The 20,211-nt window shown below is 39.8% G+C and overlaps 3 protein-coding genes and 1 long non-coding RNA gene across 5 annotated transcripts; 1 reads left to right on the plus strand and 3 right to left on the minus strand.

Moving 5' to 3' along the window:
* Window positions 1-262: 262 nt before the first annotated feature.
* On the plus strand, window positions 263-19,634 carry LOC117936129. The gene is made up of 3 exons (XR_004654891.1): window positions 263-330; window positions 4,505-4,511; window positions 19,623-19,634. It is a non-coding gene; the product is annotated as an uncharacterized LOC117936129 (long non-coding RNA).
* Window positions 963-6,442, minus strand: LOC117936125 (B2 bradykinin receptor-like). 2 transcript variants are annotated; one of them, XM_034858931.1, is made up of 3 exons: window positions 6,219-6,441; window positions 2,268-2,511; window positions 963-1,188 (listed from the first exon to the last, which is right to left on the minus strand). In XM_034858931.1, the coding sequence occupies exons 1-3, from the start codon at window positions 6,236-6,238 to the stop codon at window positions 1,165-1,167; spliced, it is 288 nt and encodes a 95-aa protein (XP_034714822.1). In that variant the 5' UTR covers window positions 6,239-6,441; the 3' UTR covers window positions 963-1,164. The 2 variants fall into 2 exon arrangements, with proteins under 2 accessions (XP_034714822.1, XP_034714821.1); XM_034858930.1 differs by having other exon boundaries at window positions 963-2,511; window positions 6,219-6,442.
* bdkrb1 (bradykinin receptor B1) lies at window positions 12,155-14,230 on the minus strand. Its single transcript, XM_034858933.1, has 2 exons — window positions 14,177-14,230; window positions 12,155-13,642 (listed from the first exon to the last, which is right to left on the minus strand). The coding sequence occupies exons 1-2, from the start codon at window positions 14,228-14,230 to the stop codon at window positions 12,560-12,562; spliced, it is 1,137 nt and encodes a 378-aa protein (XP_034714824.1). The 3' UTR covers window positions 12,155-12,559.
* On the minus strand, window positions 16,440-17,962 carry LOC117936127 (B2 bradykinin receptor-like). Its single transcript, XM_034858932.1, has one exon. It carries the CDS (start codon window positions 17,587-17,589, stop codon window positions 16,561-16,563), a length of 1,029 nt encoding a protein of 342 aa, XP_034714823.1. The 5' UTR covers window positions 17,590-17,962; the 3' UTR covers window positions 16,440-16,560.
* Window positions 19,635-20,211: the final 577 nt, after the last annotated feature.

Below are 20,211 nucleotides of genomic sequence, written 5' to 3' on the forward strand. Positions count from 1 at the left end.
CAAAAACATTTCCTTTTGGCAGTGTTAAAAAAAATACTTAGGAAAAACATCAGCCCAGTCTGATCTGTGCCACATTCCCAATCTTTAGTATTCCCCAGACTTTAATATTTTATATTTTCACAGTTTGGGCTACCCTTCCTGTTGCCATTACAACATTGTTGTTACCAAGTTACTAAGATCTGGGAACACAGCACATGTTTCAGATGGCTTGGGAGGTACCACCAGTTGCTCATTTTGGCAGCGTTCACTTGTTTAAACCTGCCTAATTTACTGCTGTTTTAGCAGGCCATTCTGTTCCAAGATCTCAGCAACTAACTTGAAAATAACAATGTCATAATAACCAAGGAAAAGAAATCTACGAACACAATAACCGATGTGTAAGTTTATTCAGAAGTAAGTTTATTTGCTAGTAGGCAAAGGATTTATGCTTCTCCAGGTATCACATTCAATTATTATTGCAAATAGTGCATTTACACAGGTTGTTCACACTGTTATGAAATACCAACATGACTGTGTGAGTCACTACTCGTCAGGCTACTGTGACTATGAATTGTAAATAAACTGTGCAAAGCAAGAAACTGTCCAAGCATGCAAATAATGGCACAATGTGAGGGTGGCCTTTTTTATGTTGGAGTCAAAGAAAGGATACATGAGTTACAATGTCAGAAACAGAAGGGAGAATACGTTGTTAGAAAAATACTTGTTTTGGGGTAAAACATTACAAGACAGTAACAGCAACATCATGCAAAAGTACAGAGACACAGCCCGAGACATATATACATTGACACAGATGGGCCTGGAGCATCTTACCATTAAAGTGTAATATGAAGACCTTGCTGTTACACAGAAACAAGTCTGTTTTCATCTCTTTTGTACATTACTTCCATTATCTTAGATTGATACACATTACTTATAGTGTACAATACAATCTGGTAATGGGGTTTAATTATGTAACAGTGTTATTATTGTATTAAGTCTAAATGTATTTCCAACGAAACAACAATTAGGGCATAAGTGTTAGAATGGCATATATGGTAAATCTTCTCCCATGTATTAAAAATGTTCTCGCTTCTGATTTCCTCTAGTCTGTTGAAATGATCAGTGAGGAGTGTTAATGTCTGGCCGTGTGCAATCGCCTGTGATGATGTCTGGCCCTCCTTCTCTCTAACTTTCCTCCTGAAGTGCTGCCTGTCCAGAGAAGACATGGGTTCAGGACAGTATTAAGAAAGGCTGAATCCCGTTCCTCTGAAGACCTCCCTCCACTTTCAGTCTTCAACGGTTTTGGATTGTCCCATGCAAAGCAAAACAATCAAAGAGGCAGTTCAAACCTCAAAATATTGAGCAGGGTCTTATTTAATGTGAATTCAGATGACATAATTATTACATCAAATAGTTTTCTTATCTTACTTTTGTGAAATTGTAAAACAAAACAAAAACAATCCTGCAGATCAGATTGTGTTGTCTTCAGTTGTAACAGTTGGTTTAACACTTCTGAACAGGCTTAAGTGTGTTGAGGTGTTGCGGATGATCAGGGTTCTGTTATTGCTCCATTGCTTGAAGAGACCTCTGACTTTTTTCCTGAAGTTCTTTCCTACAATGACGTAGAGGATGGGGTTGAGAACACTGTTGAAGAAAGCTAAGTTCATGAAGACTGTGCTGCAGATCTCCATGTTGGCGATGAAGCTACATTCTCTCAGGACATTAGCTTTTATGAGTGTTTTCAGTATCAATACCACGTGGTGTGGCACCCAGCAAATCACAAACACCAAGAGGACCACCAGCACCAGAGTGGTAGCCTTCTGCTCCGTTTTTTTGCTTTTTGACCGTTCAATCAACCGTTTATTCAGAGAGTGGATAATAACGAGAGTGCAGTAGGAAATCATGCAAATGGGTATGATAAAGCCGAATGTATTCTGCATCCCATCAAACAGGAGCTCTTCCTTGACACTATAATCAAGAAAGCATATGCTTTTATTATATCGAGATTTGTAGGCCACTTTCCTGTACACGAGGGTGGGGATGCTCATGAGCAAGCCAAAACCCCATACAAGCAGACAGCCTAGTTTGGCAAATTTTGGCCTACTTATTCTTTTATGGGACAGCGGGTGCACCAGTGCAATATAGCGATCTATGCTGATCAGAACGAGGAAGTAGATGCTGCAGTAGGCGTTCATGTTGATGGAAAGGGGGAACAGTGAGCACAGGTGATGAGAAAAGGGCCAGTCATATCTGTTGATTGCGTTCGCAGCCCACAAAGGCAAACATACCATCAAGAAAAGGTCAGCAGCAGCCAGGTTGCTCAAGTAGATCTCAGCCACGGTGCACGCTTTCTTGTGAAAGCAGAAAACCGTAAGGACAAACAAATTCATCACGATTCCCAGCACACTGATCAGCAGCATACAGGCCGGGACCACAGTCGACTGCCATTCTTTGAATACTGCTGGAGGACACTTGTCCGTAGAGTTGTTTTGGTCTCCAAATGTAGACACTGTGCTGAAATTAGCAGAATCGCTGTGGAGAGTTAAAGGGAAGGCAAACCAGACAAGATTAAAACGAAGACAATTTGAAAATAACTCAAAAGTTTTCTTCAACATTTTCTTATTATCATGAATACTAAGTTAATACTGTGAAATATTCCATTCAATTTTGTTTAAAGTGTCAAATCTTAAGTTATCTCAGGACACTCAGATGAAGTTGGTCTAGACCACACCACCAGAAAGTAATCCCCCAAGAGCTTTCATTTAGTGTGACAGCATTGAGTCAGTTTGGGTTGGTAGCTTTTCAAATAAAACGGGTTTGATGAGTTCCCATACAACTCTGCAGGTAAACACATTATGTTAAGTTTCTTGTTACAGCGAGGGAGGAATTGGAGAAGAGACCTTGTTGAAACAAAATAAAGACAGGCTGTAAACTGAATTAAAGGTTTAGGTATTTGGTGAAAAGGTTCAATTGTTTTCTCGAGAAAAACAATCAGATGACAAGAACAGCTTTCAAATGCAAAGAAGTTACATGTGGCCACAGGTCTGTGTGTCTTACAATCAGTAATACACTTCTTTATATCCAGTGCCCCCAGAGGAAAACCAACCCTTGTTTGAAAAACGGTCTAATCTTAAACATAATAATTAGTGGACCTCAGGCAGACAGTTGGAGCTCTTACGTATTTTTGAATCTGCCCTCCTTGCTTCAAGTTTCTTGACCGAACATTCTATCTTAGCTGAAAAAGAACATCTCGTCTCTTTGGATAGGCCATGGTCTCGACCCGGGACCTGCTATGATTAACACAGCTTTAGACAACTGTTTCTGTTAGGCTTTATGCCTTGGAGGAAAATTGCAAAGACATAACAAATTCAGATGTCTTCTACAAGGAGAAGACACTGAGGGAAGACACAGAAGTCATACACTCTGAGAGGCATTAGAGATCTCATTTTGAATAACTAATATGAAAATCATAGGGTTAAATGTAATTTTCCCATTACAATTGTTATGGCTGTTTGTGATCTTGCCAGAGGCTTCCAGAGCATGATCTTGTACGTTTGTAATATTTTAGACAAAAACTAAAAGAGAAAAAAACACATGGGTTCTACGTTGGCCAATCCTCAACAGAGAGAGAGAGAGAGAGAGAGAGAGAGAGAGAGACAGAGAGAGAGAGAGAGAGACACAGAGAGAGAGATAGATAGAGCGAGAAAGAGAGAGAGTGAGAGAGAGAGAGAGAGAGGTGGTGGTGGAAACTAGAGTAAATTAAGAGGGGAAGCGATACAAAGCAGTGAATCAGATTGGTGCATGACAGTATTGTTCTAAAGCACAAATGTATATAAATATATACACATACGTATACACAGACACAGTATATAAAAGTTAAAGTCAAACAATCTTTGCTGAGTTTTGGTTAGTGGCCATGATCTTGGGGCCCTCCTCCCCACGGGGTTCAGGAAAGACCTCACTTTGCCTCGGCTTTGCATTGCTTACTTAATCTGCACTTCATGTAGCCTATTGTATTTTGTATTGAATGTGAAACTATGATTTCCTGCACACTTATGCCTTTCTTGAACAGGTTGCCGATGCTAATGAGAACCTGTCCTCAACGGCCTATCTGGTTAAATAAAGGTTAATTAAATATAAAAATAAAACAAAATACACACACACCTACACAAACAGGTTCTGTATTATGGGTGAATACAGAGCTTCATCATGTCTGCTTCCTTGTGTCTGCACGGGGATTAAAGCAGCGTTTGTAAATGAGAGGCGCTGCACAACTTAACAGTGTTACAGGCTGGAAGTTACAGTTAACGCCCACTGGGCCCAAAGGCTCTTGGTTGACACCCACAAATGTCCCACAATCACAAAAGAAAAAGAAAACGGAAAACACATGCTGAGGGCAGGATCTCTGCAGAGACAGACTCTACCACACAATTCTAGTGGGTCATAAGAGGGATTACTTTTGTATTAGCTTAATACATTGTTTTTGTTTTTCGAGAAGTACTGCATATCAAACCTACCTCACAAGGTTGTATGTGAATTGTGAATTATTTTTTGAGTTATTTTTATGCAATCAAAGAAACACCATTTTCATTGGTTTTACCTGGAATGCACAAAATGAAAGAAATATTTAAAATAATGAAAATGAAAATCCTTGTCAAAAATTTCTTACAGATAAATACATTATTTGTTTCATACTAGACTTATTTAGTGAAATGACACTACTCTTGACATAGTGATGTTAGTGTGTATGTGGACGTTCCGAGTGTGTTAAAGCATTGTTCTCATGAATGACCAACTCAAAATTCTCATAAGGAAAACAAGAAAGTATCTTATCTTATAAAGAATGGGCATGTCAGAGAGGGCAGAATGTTTGCAGTCATAAGAGACAAAAAAAACCTACCATTGTGTCACGTATATTAATGAGAATTTGACTGATTGTTTTTCTTAAAATTCACTCTGTTGCTGGGAAAAGTGCTAAATTAAAAGTTACATGTGCTAGCAAGGGAAACAAAATTCGAGAATCAGACATTTCCAAAAAACCTTAACAGTGAAAGAAATAAGTCATGGAATAATATCTGAGTTACATGAGTAGGTGGCAGCTTCCCTGTCAATGGGGGATGAAACCCGACATTTACTAGGATGCCAGGCTTTGGGGCTTAGGGCACTGACCATGTACAGTCTGGATCAACTGAAGTACATTTCCAAGCAAGTTTTTGTGTATTACTTGGATGTTTTGGGACAGATTAGGGGGGATTGCTATGGCTACGGCAAAACAGCGGTAGAGCAAATTACGTTTAACCATGTATCCAGCTATTTTGAAAAGCTCCCGCTACTGTATTGTGTGAACAGTTCCTTCTGGAGACTATTTGGCAATGTGAGACTTCTGTAAGCCGTATGCAATTTAGAGCAATATTCTTTTTGAAAGTATTCACACAGGATGTAGGGTACTGCATTGATTATGATGCATTTAATTTAATATGATACATGTATAACTACATATATGTTTGATTTTTTTTTATCAAAGCAGTTGTGGGACAGGCTATTTGTCTACCAGTAACAACACAGCAGCCTTTTTCTTGCACTTGTTTGCATATTACAATTTAACGTTGTCTTGTGTGTTATTACAGTAGATGGAAGAATTACCCAGATCTTTACTTTAAGTAAAATTAGTAATACTACAGTTTAGAAATCTATTACAAGTAATTTTTTTTTTTTTTAATTAAATTAAAAATACTATTAGCATTAAAACACTTAAAGGTATGCAGAAAAGACATTTCAGAATAATTTGTTTACCGGATTTTCATTATTGATACATGCACATCAGTTAAGTTGCATCTATAATTTTACATCATAATTCATTTGTAGATTATGTTTCTGTATTATTAATCTGACTATGCAAAGTGGAGTAGAAGTACAAATAAGCATGTAATGAACATCACAATTGTGCTGAAGCACGTAAATGTAATTGCCTAACAATATTCTCCTGCACTGATGATTATTTAGAACGTATTAAATGCTTTCAATTGAAATCCATTGAGATTGTTTTTGTTGAACTTTTTTTACTTCAGTATACATCTGTATCAGCATAATACAAAGTGTGCAGCTGACAAAATATCATCATTATCCTACACTAAATGTGTCGAGACAAATGTAGTGAGAGAATCCAGCTCTAAAATGAATAGTGAATAATTGTAAAACATAATAAAGTAATATACATTCAAAATAAAGCTTATTCGTACCTTGTAGGCAATGTAGCCATTCTTCCTCAGGAAGTCCAGATGTAAAATGTCCAGATACAGTGCACTGCTCCAGCAGCCTACCTTCTTCTACTGTTCTCTGTCTGTCTCTGACTCTTTAAGGAAATGAGAAAGGAAATTATGATGTCAGATGACTTGGAACTGTAACTGGCAGGCTCCCTCCTCCTTCAGTCTATCCCTCTTCTGTGATTCCTTCATATCCTAGTAGCATTGTATACCCAGCCTGTCTGTCTGTTTGTAATGGAGTGTGACGTTTTTACGATACGATCTCAGAGATTTTAATTTTAGCATTATATTTAGGGTCAACGTTTTTTTTTCTGTACTTTACTGTAGTGTTTACAGTTCAGTAAAGCAGGCTGTTCCAATGAACACTGTTGTCCACTATAATTTACATAACCTTCCTTCCACTTAACAAATTCAATTCAATTTTATTTATAGTATCAGTTCCTAACAAAAGTTATTTCAAGACACTTTACAGATAGAGTAGGTCTAGACCACCCTCTATAATGTACAAGGACCCAACAGTTCTGGTCATTCCCTCCAGAGCCAGTGGCGAGGAAAAACTCCTTTTAGGGAGAAACCTAGGACAGACCCAGGCTCTTGGTAGGCGGTGTCTGACAGGCCAGTTGGGGTTGAAATGAAGAGGGGCAATGACAGTCACAGTAAAAGACAGTTGAACAGTTACTTAAAGTAGTAGTTCATAGCATAGCAGGGCACTGCATGGCATTACAAGGCACCGCAGAGCGTAGCAGGATGTAACAGGGCACCGCAGAGCGTACCAGGATGCAACAGACCATCGCAAGATGTGTAGCAGGACCACGGCAACAGCTGCACCAGGATTTTGGAACCTCCCTGATCCAAGCAAACACGCTGGGGGAAAAGAACATAAGGACTCCGGGGAATGACCCCTCAGTGCTAGGTTAGTGAAAAGCATTTCTGGGAAATGGATGCACACAAAGGGAAAGATAAAGAAGAGAGGAGGTCAATTAGTCCAAGGAAGTCCCCTGGCAGTCTAAAACAAGCTGTGGGAACAGGGATCGTGTTGTGTGTTTATGTGAACTAACTCTAAGAGTGAAGCCCCTGCTTGCAGTAGAAACTGAAGCTGCCAGATCAACATACCAGAAAATGTTTTGTGGTTTGCTAGCCAGAGGCTCAAAGCAACACTGTGACTTTTCCCATTCGGTCCCCCTACAGGTTTTTTCATTGGAACTGCAGCCGATCTGTAGTTCCAATGAGACACCCTGTAGGAGGACCAAAGCAGGAAAAAAGCTACATAGTATTTCTTTAAATCAGCAGTACCAGACTTGATGTAGTCTTGCATTGTCAGATCTATCACCACAGTGCTGGAGCATTGTCTGGCTGCACCGCTTATCTATTCTGGGATAGGGAAAAAAGGTTCTGGCTTGTTTTTATTTTTTTAAACCAATCTTTGGCCTTTAAAAACCTTTTGTAGGCCGGCTATGTTATGCCTTTATTAGATTGTCGAAAGTAGAGCAATGACAGGGCAAGGTTTCTGTCTTTATGATCGTTTTAATGAATTTCTAGCTACCGTAGATAGCAGTAGTGACAGGGCTTTCAATGGGTCTGATGGAGCTGATGGAACATTTCACAATGCAAGACTGAACAGCCTCCTGCGCACACTAATATTTATCCACAGAGAAAGGCACAATTTTAAAAACTTCTGTTGATTATATACAGCAGGTGAAATAAGTATTGAACACATCACCATTTTCCTCAGTGAATATATTTCCAAAGATGTTATTGACATGAACTTTTTACCAGATGTTGGTAACAACCCAAGTAATCCATACAAACAAAGAAACCAATACAAACAAGTTCAGAAATTAAATTATGTGTATCAATGTGAAATGACACGTGCAAAAAGGCATGGAAAGCCAAGACAAAATCTGAAAACAGTTAGAAATCAGTAGTTTAAAAGCAATCCAGCCTCCTGTCAACGCAATTTAATGCTGATTGAGTCCCAACTGATGGCCTACAAAAAGGTCTCATTCTCAAGGTGTCACACAAGACACATCTCATGATGGATAAAAGCAAAGAGCTGTGTCAAGACATTCCCAACCTAGTTGTTGCAAAATATAATGATGGCATTGGTTATAGACACGTTTCTAAGCTTCTGAATGTTCCAGTGAGCACTGTTTGGGCCATAATACAGAAGTTGAAAGAAAATCATTTCACCATAAATTTTCCTTGACCAGGTGCTCTTTAAGAAGATGAAATTGTCCACAGCAGAGTGTAGTATATTTCAGTAAACTTGAAAAATGTCAACCTCCTGTTGGCACTACAGAATAAGTCAGGGACTACACAGTCAGTTGGCTTTATTTTCTAGGGAGTGCAAATGTAAAAATGTTTCAGTAGTGGACCAAAGTGATGGAGTGAATTGTCTGTTTTAAATGCACCTCGCTCTTCAGTGATGTTTTAGGGCCTTTTTTAAAGATCCGCATCAAAGTTACACTGGAAGTGATTATCATAATTGTTACTGAAGCCCCATTTGGATATTAACAATACAGAAGAAGGTGCGACATGAAATGTTCACTGTGCTCCTCTACTAAACTAACCTGATGCACCAGATCCTTTGTTATACAGAACCATCTGAGAAGCCTTAAAGAGAATACTGAGAATACTTAAAAGTCCAATCTGTAGATATCTCTCCCATCATGCATTGAGATCATAAATTGTAATCAAAATTAGCAGCACCTGTAAGTTTATCTTGTGACAGGGAAAACGTGAAAGGCGGAGCAGTATATCCTGTATGTCCCTTACTGACTAACATATTTCAAGATGGCACATGAATATGGAGTGTCCACCCCAGTTCGTACAAGGGAAAATGTAAAATTTCAAGCCAAAAGGAATACTTTGAATTGATGGTGGTGGTAAATAAAAATGTTTCTGAATGGCAATACAGATTTTGATAATGAAAAACTAAACACGTTTCATGTTACTAAATATAACAATGATAACCCGGACAAATATGGATTATTGACCATTTAATAGCCCAACAGCATGTCTTTACAGCAGCATGGCTAACACCAACAATAGAAGCTTAAGAAACACACAATCCATCAGGTGTATCTCAACTATGGATCTTATAGTTGCACAAAACAACAACGCTGTTGGAAACTTTTGGAAAAGGGCAAGCACTTTAAAAAAAGAAAGAAAAAAAGGCAGGTGATTGGATGAACCATCTGTCTACAAGTCCGACATTGTTCTTTTGAACCGAACAGCCGCTGCCATCATACACACGTCAACCACTCTTGTGGCTGTCAGTAGATCCTCACTGGATACTGATTGGTTTGAGAAGCTGTTAGTTCCAACACGTACACATTGCTTAAAGCCTGGAGATGGGTTTTCATGTGATGGGTGATCCTTTGATTCTCAAGGGATCTTGTGATATTGCAAGAGACCAGCTACCGTGCACGTTAACCACTTGACAGCATTTTCATCATTCGCAAACTGCAGAGTGGTCTGAAGCTAAAGATGGATATTCTGCAGGAGGACAAAACCAAAAGCCAAAAAGGGAGCGGGGAGATTTAATCATTCAGAGAATGCCATCATTCCTCATGTCCATTAGCAATAAATGTCCATAAATTCTCTTATAACACAAATGCATTGCTTGCTTGAGAATTAATACTTTCAAGTTTTCTTTATTAACAAAGTAAGACAGTGATAGTTTTCTGTACATATCTTGCTAACAGGATCTGCTAACCGTTAAAAGCATACTTTAAAGGTGGCAATTTGCCATGCTGTAAAGAAATAAAAATAACACCTGATGGTTTTTATTATTTTTGTCGTCATATTGACTACCAAACTAGGACACCTGTTGTTGTCCAGCTAAGATGAGTCAAAATGCCCGCTGTTAACAAAAACAAAAATCCATAAACCATGAATCCCTTAAATCATTTTCAATTTGTGGAATTATAATGTCACGTAGAGGCCAGAAAACATCAGTGACTTGCCACCCCACCCACGCTATTTCCTCTCGAACTTACTTCACTTCCTTCCTTCCTGTCAATCTGACTGTTGCACAAAATCCAAAGGAAATTAGTGTCATCCCAAATGAGAATGGTGAGGTGATGCATCTGGCAATATTCAGTTGAAAATAATCTGTGCTGATAAAAGACCAAATAAACACATTTACACAAATACAGTACAGTAAAAGTGCAGCACAAAACCTGGACCTTCCCCTTGCTATATTCACTTTTCTAAGAATCTGGAATGAAAGGCATAGCATTTTAGGAAAATAGGACAATCACAACCATGCATGGACATAAACAAGATTAAACCTTATTATTTTCCTAATAGGCCTTTGGAAATGGGTGTCAAGTTGCAGCAACAGACCAAATGGCTGATGTTTAAATATCCAAGTTATTTTTTTATTTTTAAATGTTAGTTTATGCATGCTGCCTGGTGGTTCTTTATTAAATGACAGGGGATCACCAAAATCAACTAGGGGTCTGGGTCTGCAAACAAATAAGCCGCTGATCCTTTGCTACACCTGTCCAAAATTTCCATTCTTGTCATCCTGTATAATGGTGGCAGATTTGCAAACTGAAATTAGTAGTAAATATTATCCTTATTTTCAGACAGAGGCAAAAGCAGGTTTCTCATTTACACTCAAATATTAATTGCTGCTGGCAGATTTTATCGGCTGTGGCTAGAAAGTGATTTCACTTCAAGTTGATGAGTTGGTTGGAAACTCCACGCTGAAACTTGCATGTTGCAGGAAGAAGTTAGCACCCTCACCATAATAATCCATGGAAACTTGCCTTCATAGTAGTAGAATTTCCCTTTGACACCTTTACAAGAGGAAAGGTTTTGAGAAACCAGCTTGACTTTGAGGTCCCATGACATGGTGTTCTTTGGATGGTTTATATAGACCTCAGTGGTCCCCTGATATCATATCTGAAGTCTCTTTCCCCAAATTCAGCCTTGGTGCAGAATTACAGCCACTAGAGCCAGTCCCACAATGAGCTTTCCTTAGTATCTGCCACTTCCGAGTCTGTAGCTTTTGAGGAGGAGAGAGGAGGGGCGAGGTGAAGGCTAGGGTGTGGCCATGACCGACTGCCACTTTGCTCATTTGAAAGCCATGATGTCTCTCTCTCACGGGTGGGCCAAATTCTCTTGCACCTTATGACCTCATTGCTCCTAACTTCATAAGGGGCAAGATTCCAGATCTGTCCATCTGAGCTTTCATTTTCTCAAAGGGAGAGCAGGATACCCAGGGCTAGGTTTACATCAATCCCCATTTCTAGCCACTGGGGAACCACAGGCAGGCTGGGTGAACGCAGATTAAGTTGACCAAAGAAAGAGCAAGAAAAAACAGTCAAATCTTACTGGCAGATCACTTTAACTGGATGTCTTATTTTAATTAATACTAGGTTAGTAAATGTACTTCAAGCTGGACTTGATCTAAAAACACTCCTCATTACAGGTGTTAAACTATGACATATGACTATGACAGTCATTGTTTTGAAAGGGGGAGGGGGTTGGCAATGAGCAATGATATCACAGGCCTATCCCCATACTCTGTGTCCAAGTTGTTATTACGTTGGTTGCATGTGGTCAGAAACTGATCTGTGTGGTTGATGCTCTGTTGCAGTGGTAGCCACACCCAACAGTCATGTTATGGTGTATTAACACACCCTGAAGTACATCTGTGCAAAAAGGTTAGACATTAAACCACTGGAGGTCAGCAAAAAGGAGGTTACTCCACAATGTTTTTGGGTGAAAAAAAAACAAGTTTCCTACAGGTTGTGTCTTAGATCAAGTCTTTTTGCCTTCACTTTTTTATTATCATTATGGTACTTCAGTTTAACAAATTATTACAGTAGTACTGTACACAAAAATACCTTAAAGAAACAAGTGTTTATACTAAAGAGAAACCTGCAAATTGAATATGTCACTGCTGAATACATTTTAAGTTTACATGTCAAAACATAATGTGCAAGGGGAAGGTAATGTATACAGTGTTAAGTGTCCTTTCTCTCTTGGTAGCCTGCAGATTTAAACTGCAGTTGGGAGTCAGAATACATACTGCATGTCTGCAGAGCAAGACAAAAGTGTCTTTGGATTGTAAACATATAATCTGCTTCCATTTCTTCTACAGATTACAGCCATTATCTCTGGCTGTGCCCATTATATCTGCAAATACATTATTTGTTAGTGGTGGTAAAGCATTATTATTACATTAAGTCTCAGGAAATGAAATCAGAATCTTAAGACTCATATCCTGCATGTTGCATCACATTTTCCATAAGCAGCAATGTAAATGGATGATGTCATGAAGAGTCACACCTCAATCTGCATTAAACAATGACCACAGTCTTAATTTGCTCTGTTCTGTTAATGTAAGTGGACACAACAGAGCGTTGATATGTGGTCATCTCTGATTCTCTGCGACGTCTAGTCCTCCTGTAGATGGCGCTAACCTTCCTCCTAAAGTACTGCCCTGAGAAAACATATAGCACTGGGTTTAGAGCACTATTGAGAAAGGCCAGATACACTGAAACCTGGCCTCCTACATCAAGAGTGTGGTACCACAGCTTCTCATCCAACACGTGGAGATCACAGAGTGTGTCGAGGAAGGTAAATACCTGGAAGGGACCCCAGCACAGTAAGAAAAGTAGTGTGACAGCATACACCAGTACTGTGGCCTTTGTGTCATTAGTGTCAGGATAAGCTACACTCTCCCTCCTCTTGACAAAAGCCTTGATTATGTTTCCACTGCTGAAACCAATGACCACAACAGGGAGTACAAAGCCTACAACATTTACCAGAATCTGATGGGCCAATTTCCAAGAGCTGTCATGATTATAATCCAGTATGCAGGACATTGTGTCCAACTCCTTGATCAACTTCACCTTTCTGTGAACAATGGTTGGCATGCTCAGTACGACTGCTGATATCCACAGGATGGAGCAGATCACCTTGGCAAAGAGTGTCCGTCTCAGCCACCTGGCCTTCATGGGTTTCACAAGTGCCAGGTAGCGGTCAACACTAATCATGACCAGGGTTTGGGTGCTGGTGTAGAAATTGATGATTATGATGGAGTTGACCAGTTTGCATAAGACATCTCCGTACGGCCAGTTGAATTCGTTTAGGATGTTCATTGCCCAGAAGGGGAGGCCACACAGAAGAATAAAGTCAGCCATGGCCAGGTTGCTCAGGTAGATCTCCGCAATAGTCAGGTGATCCTTGTGGGCGAATAACACCCCCAGGACAAAGCTGTTTAAGAGAAGGCCCAACAGGCATAAGGTGAAGATGTACGGGGGTATGATGGTGTAGATTAGCTTGAATTCTGCCGAGATCGGTTCATCTGTCGGACCAAATGATAGGGACAAACTGCTGTTTTCAGACCACAGTGTTGCCACAGTCATTGGCTCCATGGCCTAGGAACAAGATAATTACACATAACTCCTTAGTAAAATACTGTAGTTTAATTTATCTGATGCTATTTTACTTCTGCATCAGATATCACAATTTTTTTAGGATTATAATGTTCAGTTTTAACAAAATAAAACAAATAAAGCATGCTGTGAGATAGATAGAAATAGATAGAAATGTTGCCTATGATGACATGTTCATTCACAGTTAGTGCCGAGGAAAACAAGCAGCCACACGTTAACAAGTTGATTAACTTCCCTTTAGTTTAACAAGACTTCAAATTTGTTAAATTGTAGTACCTTAAGTCATTAACTTCCCTTTAGTTTAACAAGACTTCAAATTTGTTAAATTGTAGTACCTTAAGTCATTTCCTGCTATCAAAATGGCTGAACAACTGGTTCAATTATTTCTGTCAAGCTGAGTATTGAGACTGTTAAACCTAACTAGTATTTAAACTAAACAAACTTAAACTAACTAGTACAGTAAACATACTGTGATGCTCAAAACAAAGAATAAGACAAAACATGAAGATTTCTTACCATATATTTGATCAAAATGCTCCTAATAAAAGACACGTGTGGAACAGGGCTCATGTGTGTACACTGAGTTCCTTGTAAGAGTACACAGCAAGTCAGAGGAGAGATCTGCTTCGAGCATTTTTGTTTATCTTGTAGTTACATTCTTCCACACCCTTCGCCAAGGAGTTCAATATTTCAACTTGTTTATCACAGAGTCAAAATCTGTTCTGTGCACATGTAAGAGAAAAGCTGGAACTGCAGCACTAAATGTGTTGGAAAGAGTGTTCAACTTCATCAGCACTACTGCAACTATTGAACATTAATAAAGAATTGCTTTGTTAAACGTTTTTTATGCAATCATTCACCATTCCTCACAAACCACACAGGCATATTATTCCTACCATCTTATACAACCCATAGAATAATTTCTTAAATCAGCGACCCAGCCGAGGCAGAAAAAAACCCACAGGAGCGTTTTGCATCCTCATATCCAAACATAACTGCAATGGTTGTAATTTTGTATTTTAAACACGTCATTAACATTGTGAAACGTTGGAAAAAGTAGTCTAGGCTAAAACTAGGCTAGGATTTACTAACAAAAGTACTCAGTTGAGTTTACAAAAGGATTGTGTTTTGGTTTAAAATCAGTACATTTGTTACGTTTTGTTACTCATGTGACGCAGATCCGTGTGTTCTGTAAAGTATAAAGTTTACTTTTGTTTTATCACAAACCCCAGTCACCTGGGCGAAAGTCTGTGTCACCCCTCCACCTCCCTAAACTGCCTCCCTATGAGGAGTTTCCTATCCTAATCCATTTGAAATGTCATGCTAACTCAAGTTGGAGAATTGCTGACAATAACAAACTTCATGTGGCTTAAAACAAAAACAATCAAATTGGATATAATACAACATGTAAACAGTGTTTCTTGCCAGTATGCAATGGGAAGTGTTATTTAAAAATGAGTGTGAGGCTGCAGTATCCCTTTTATGGTCAAAATGATGAACAGCAGACTTGATGCAGTCCATTAGGACATTCTGAATGTACTTTTGTCAAATAAAGACAATCCATGCTTCCAATATATATTTTTTATTGAAGATAAGAAACACTCATATTGTTGAAAAACTTGAAAAATGTTAAACCTTAAAATGATTTTTCTCCTTAGAGGACACTTTGTCTTATGGCATTTACTGTAAATTTATATGGTATAAAAGGAAACTACTGTTAATCACATGACATCAAGTTCAACAATGACAAACAACACAGTCACTACAATTCTTCCCAAAAATTCCAAAAATCCAAATACAGAAAGTTTAAAATAAGTTTGCCCCTGAAAAGATCACTTGCAGAAGATTGATACCAGTCTTATGTCTCCATGTTAAATATGACGCTGGTTAGTTTAGCTTAGCATAAAAACTGGAAACGGGGAAACAACAAGCCTGATTGGTCAAAGGTAACAAAATCAGGGAACCATCATCTCCAAGATCAACACGTTCGATCTCATTTATTTAATTTGTACCAACATTTACATAATTAGATAATATGGTTCTAAGGGGGTCATGAGCCAGACAATTCTTTTTTTTTTTCTACATAATAACAAACAGGATATATGTTCATTGTTGAGGTTTAGAGGTGCTGGCAGTTCAATTATGTCACCTCACAACCTCTGGTTTCCAGTCTTTCCAGTCTTTATGCTAAGATAAGCTATTTCTCTGCTGGCTGTAGCTTCATGTTTAACAGACAGACATAAGAGTGGTGTTGACATCTCATTCAAAGGTCCCATGGCATGAAGATTTTACTTTGAGGATTTTTATCATTAACATGCATTCCCCCAGCCTGCCTGTGGTCCCCCGGCAAGAAATGGCAACAGGTGTAACTGAGCCCTGAAATCCTGAAATAAAATCTCAAATGGACCAATCTGGAATCTTGCCCCTGGCAAGGTTACCTCCCCTTTCTCTGCTTTGTCCGCCCAGAGAATTTGGCCCTCCCATGAGAAAGAGAGAGACATCATGGCTTTCAAATGAACAGTCAACCCCCTCCCCCCCACTCAGTAGCATTTAAAACCACAGAAACAGAAATGGCACACACTAAGGAAAGCTCATTGTAGGACTGACTCTAGTTGCTGTAATTCTGCACCAAGGCTAAATTTCAGGAAAGAGACTTCAGATACAGTACTAGGGGACCACTAAGGCCTATATAAATGCATCCATAAAGCACCATGTCATGGGACCTTTAACTCTCGTGAAGAAACTGAATAAGCAGTTTTCCCAAAATGTCAAACTATTTCTTTATGTGGCCATAGGTTAGTAAATAATTATGTAATGATAAGTCTATTTAAAATTCACTATTTGCCTCTAAAATAAACTAATTTATTTAACATCTGTTTTGTCTCTGTGTGTAGGTAGATTTAGATTTTAGTACTCTCAGTTTGTTTAGTTGAGTTGTGATTGACATTGGAAAGACCGGACTTCCCCCATTTCCTTTTCCTTCTGTACAGCACTAACCTACAAACTTCCCTTGCCCTCAGCTTAAAATGCTTCCCCACAATCACGTACAGGAAAGGATTCAATGAGCTGTTGCTGTAGCCAAGGTAGGTAGCCAACTGGTTTCCAATGTCCAACACGTACGCCCAAGTGCATCCAGTGACGACTTCATAATGATCCAAGGTGTCCAAGAAGATCAGAACCTGGTAGGGCAGCCAACAGAGAATGAACACAGCCAGAACAACGAGAACAAGGTACGCCGCCTTTCTTTCCACACTGCCTTTGCTGGCATTTCTCACATTCTGGCTACTCCGAAGAGCTTTAGTGATTTTGTAACTACAGAAGGACACAATGGGAACAGGGACAAGGAAGCCTACTGTGCTGACAGTCATGTTGTAGCGCAGTCTCCAGCCTTCATGTGGATATGCTAGGTAGCATGCGTCAATGCCCAGATGTGGGAAGAACTGGACGGAGCGGAAGAGGATAGCAGGGAAGCTGAGCAAGACACCAGCAACCCAGATACTGAAGCAAATCCCACGTGCCCAGAAGGCCCGTCTCTCCCGCCCCTGGGTTAGGGGTCTAGTAAGGGCCAGGTATCTGTCCACGCTCACAAGCGTGAGGAACAGCACACTGCAATAATAATTCATCCCAATGACAATGTTAATAAGCTGGCACATGGGCTCCCCAAACCTCCAGTGGAACTTGTTGATAATGGTTGCTACCCAGAACGGCAGGCAAGAAACCATGAGGAGATCCGCTGCTGCCAGGTTGCTCAGGTAGATGTCGGCCACAGAGCTGCGCCGCTTCTGGAGACAGAACACACAAAGCACAAAGGAGTTGCCGATCACTCCAAGAAGGCAGATAATGGACATATAGGCAGGTTGCATGGTATAAACCCAGTCCCATGCATCTGTGTGGTTGCAGACAAGCTCAGCTCTTGCGGCACTCTCCATAAGTAATGTGGATCACTATGAAAGCTGTTGCAGAGTAACAATGATTTTAGAGTTAGAAAAACCAGGGTGTGTTCAAAACTAGTAGGTAGGCTACATATACCAGTAAAACCTTTTAACTGTGTCAACACAGGTTTAATGTCTGTGTCACTACCTTCACATCTTGATATGAGTTTTAAATTGAACAGGGATAAATGATTTAATGGAGTGTTAGTGATTTAATGTGGTTTTATCAGTCAGAGTACACAGCACACACGTGCCGGTGCCACAGAATGGAGTCTTAGCAACAGATACTGTGTGGAATATGTCTGTAATTAAAATAACCCAGGCCACACACTTAACCCAGGCTACTCATGCATACCTGCATGGACTTAGAAACACATATAGTGTGATTACATACACATCCAGCATAATCTTATGAGCCTTATGAGCATAATTCAACTAAATGCTGCTCACTTTTTGTGTAAGGAAATATAAATTAGGATGATACTGCATCTGTTTTTTTTATTTTCAGAAAAAAAAGAAGAAAAGAACCGGCTTTACTAGGAGACGTGTTGGCAACTTCCATGGCTTGCTACTTACAGGAGTACACCATTGTCCTGTATTGCCTTTGAACTTTATTACAATAGTGTTCCACAGCCCACAGCAGGTGCCAGAACCCTGCAAGGACTTCGGACAAAACCACTTCCACCACTACGTGGCGCTGTATCACAGATACGTGTTTTGGCCCTGTAACTCCCAGACCGTACATTGCACATCAAAAAACACATATCTACGTTCCCTTAATATTCTGATATAGACCATGCCCATGTCTGCCTCGACTTTTATGTGTGAAAAATTGCAATTTGAAAAAAAACTACTTAGTTGAACTCCTCCTAGACCGTGTGACTGATCTTCACAAAACTTGGCACATAGCATCTCCGGACTGACCTGACAAAAATGTATCCAAAGAATTTTGAGAGGATAAAGATATTGCATGTTACGTACAAACATATTTGTGGAGTTAGCTATGAAAACACAAATTTTGCCATATGTTGACCAAAATAAATGCTGTTAACGCAAAACTTTAGATTATTGTTTGCCATGAACCTTTGGAGGTCCCCCACACACTTAACAGAAATTGGTCATTAGGTGGCGCTACAGGTACTAAAAGGTTATATCTCATGAACGGCCCTACGGATTTTTACGAAATTGGGAGGGTACCACTCCTGAGGCCACCCTTACAGTGGGGTACTGATTGGTCAAAGTGGGCGTGGCATATGGCACCCACATTTGGATTCACCACTTGTACTAAAGTGAATAACTTTAAATTTTCAGGGTAGATTTACAATGGGGTCATGGATCCAAGATACGGTTTCAGATTTCGTGAAGATCGGCCATTAGGGGGCACTTTAATCAACATTTGTGTTCTGGCCAATAACTTAATTCTTGTGAATGGGACATTTGTGATTGCAATTTTTCAGCATTCTTGTTGTGGTTGAATGAGAATAGGACCCAAACGCAGAGACAAGGATGGCAGGCAGGCAGGCAAGGGTGAATAAGAATTTATTAACAAAAGGCAGCGTTCCAAAAACACAGGGAAAACAAAAAGGTGCCAAAAATGTCCATAAAAGGAGAGAAGCAGGACAACATCAGGAATGGGAGCACAGAGGCTGGATGAACTAAAGGTGAAAATACTCAAATGGAAAAGCACCGTAGGGGAGATCAGGCACACCAACAGGAACACGCCAACTGGACAAAACGGTCTGACAAGAGACAAAGGGAACACAGAGGTTACATACAATAGGGAACGAGGTAACAAGGAACAGGTGATGCATCAGGTGAATCACATTAGGGCGGGGCAGCACAATCAGACAGCCAAGAGGCCAAACTAGGCAAGACTAGACAAGACAGGAAACCATACTATCAAAACAAAACAGGAAACAGAACTTACAGACACTCACCGGGGAACACAAGACAGAGGCTACCACAAAAGACCGGAGAGGAAACGATGACACAAACACAAGGAGACAAGACAGGACCTAAAACCAAAGAAGGAGAAAAAGAAACCAAACCAACCACCCAAACCATCACAATTCTCTTATTTATTGCTATCAACATGAAACTTGTGATGCTTGTTTGGCATGCTGCTCTGAGCGTGTGTACCAAATTTGGTGAAGATCGGCCGTTAGGGGGCACTATAGGCTTTCACTCAATCAATGCTAATGGGATATTTGCAACGGCAATGTACCACTGACCTTGCTGCTCACACCTCTTGATATTTCTTGACGTGCTCCCCGGGTTGTCGGGGGCGACGGTCGCTGGAAGGTTTGGCTCTCATCATAACTGCTTGCAGTTCTAGTTTGTAATTCACTTAGAAAATGTAACTCAGCAAGCTAGGCTATCGTGATCCTTAAAGTCAGACAGAAATACATGAAACAAGTCAAAAACTGTATTTTTGGCATGTGTTTTAATCTTTGAGGTAACTTTGTCTGCCTGCATGTTATTTTTTCCACAACAATTTCCAACTCTGGCAATGCTGGTAAAGCCTGACTCCTAAATAAGATGTCCTGTTTGGCAGGACAAGCCTTCATTTTGGGGACAACTAGGGGTGTACCCTTGCCCACAACCCACAATGAGTAAACA

Source organism: Etheostoma cragini, chromosome 20, assembly GCF_013103735.1.
Source record: "Etheostoma cragini isolate CJK2018 chromosome 20, CSU_Ecrag_1.0, whole genome shotgun sequence".
Classification (NCBI taxonomy): Eukaryota; Metazoa; Chordata; class Actinopteri; order Perciformes; family Percidae; genus Etheostoma; species Etheostoma cragini.

Coding starts and splice junctions, on each gene's coding strand:
- LOC117936125 (XM_034858930.1), bottom strand. CDS start 6,238: ATGGCTACATTGCCTACAAG. Junction 2,512..6,218: donor ATGGCTACATTGCCTACAAG/GTACGAATAAGC, acceptor AACTCTCCACAG/CGATTCTGCTAATTTCAGCA.
- bdkrb1 (XM_034858933.1), bottom strand. CDS start 14,230: ATGAGCCCTGTTCCACACGTGTCTTTTATTAGGAGCATTTTGATCAAA. Junction 13,643..14,176: donor GCATTTTGATCAAATATATG/GTAAGAAATCTT, acceptor TCTTGTTCCTAG/GCCATGGAGCCAATGACTGT.
- LOC117936127 (XM_034858932.1), bottom strand. CDS start 17,589: ATGGAGAGTGCCGCAAGAGCTGAGCTTGTCTGCAACCACACAGATGCA.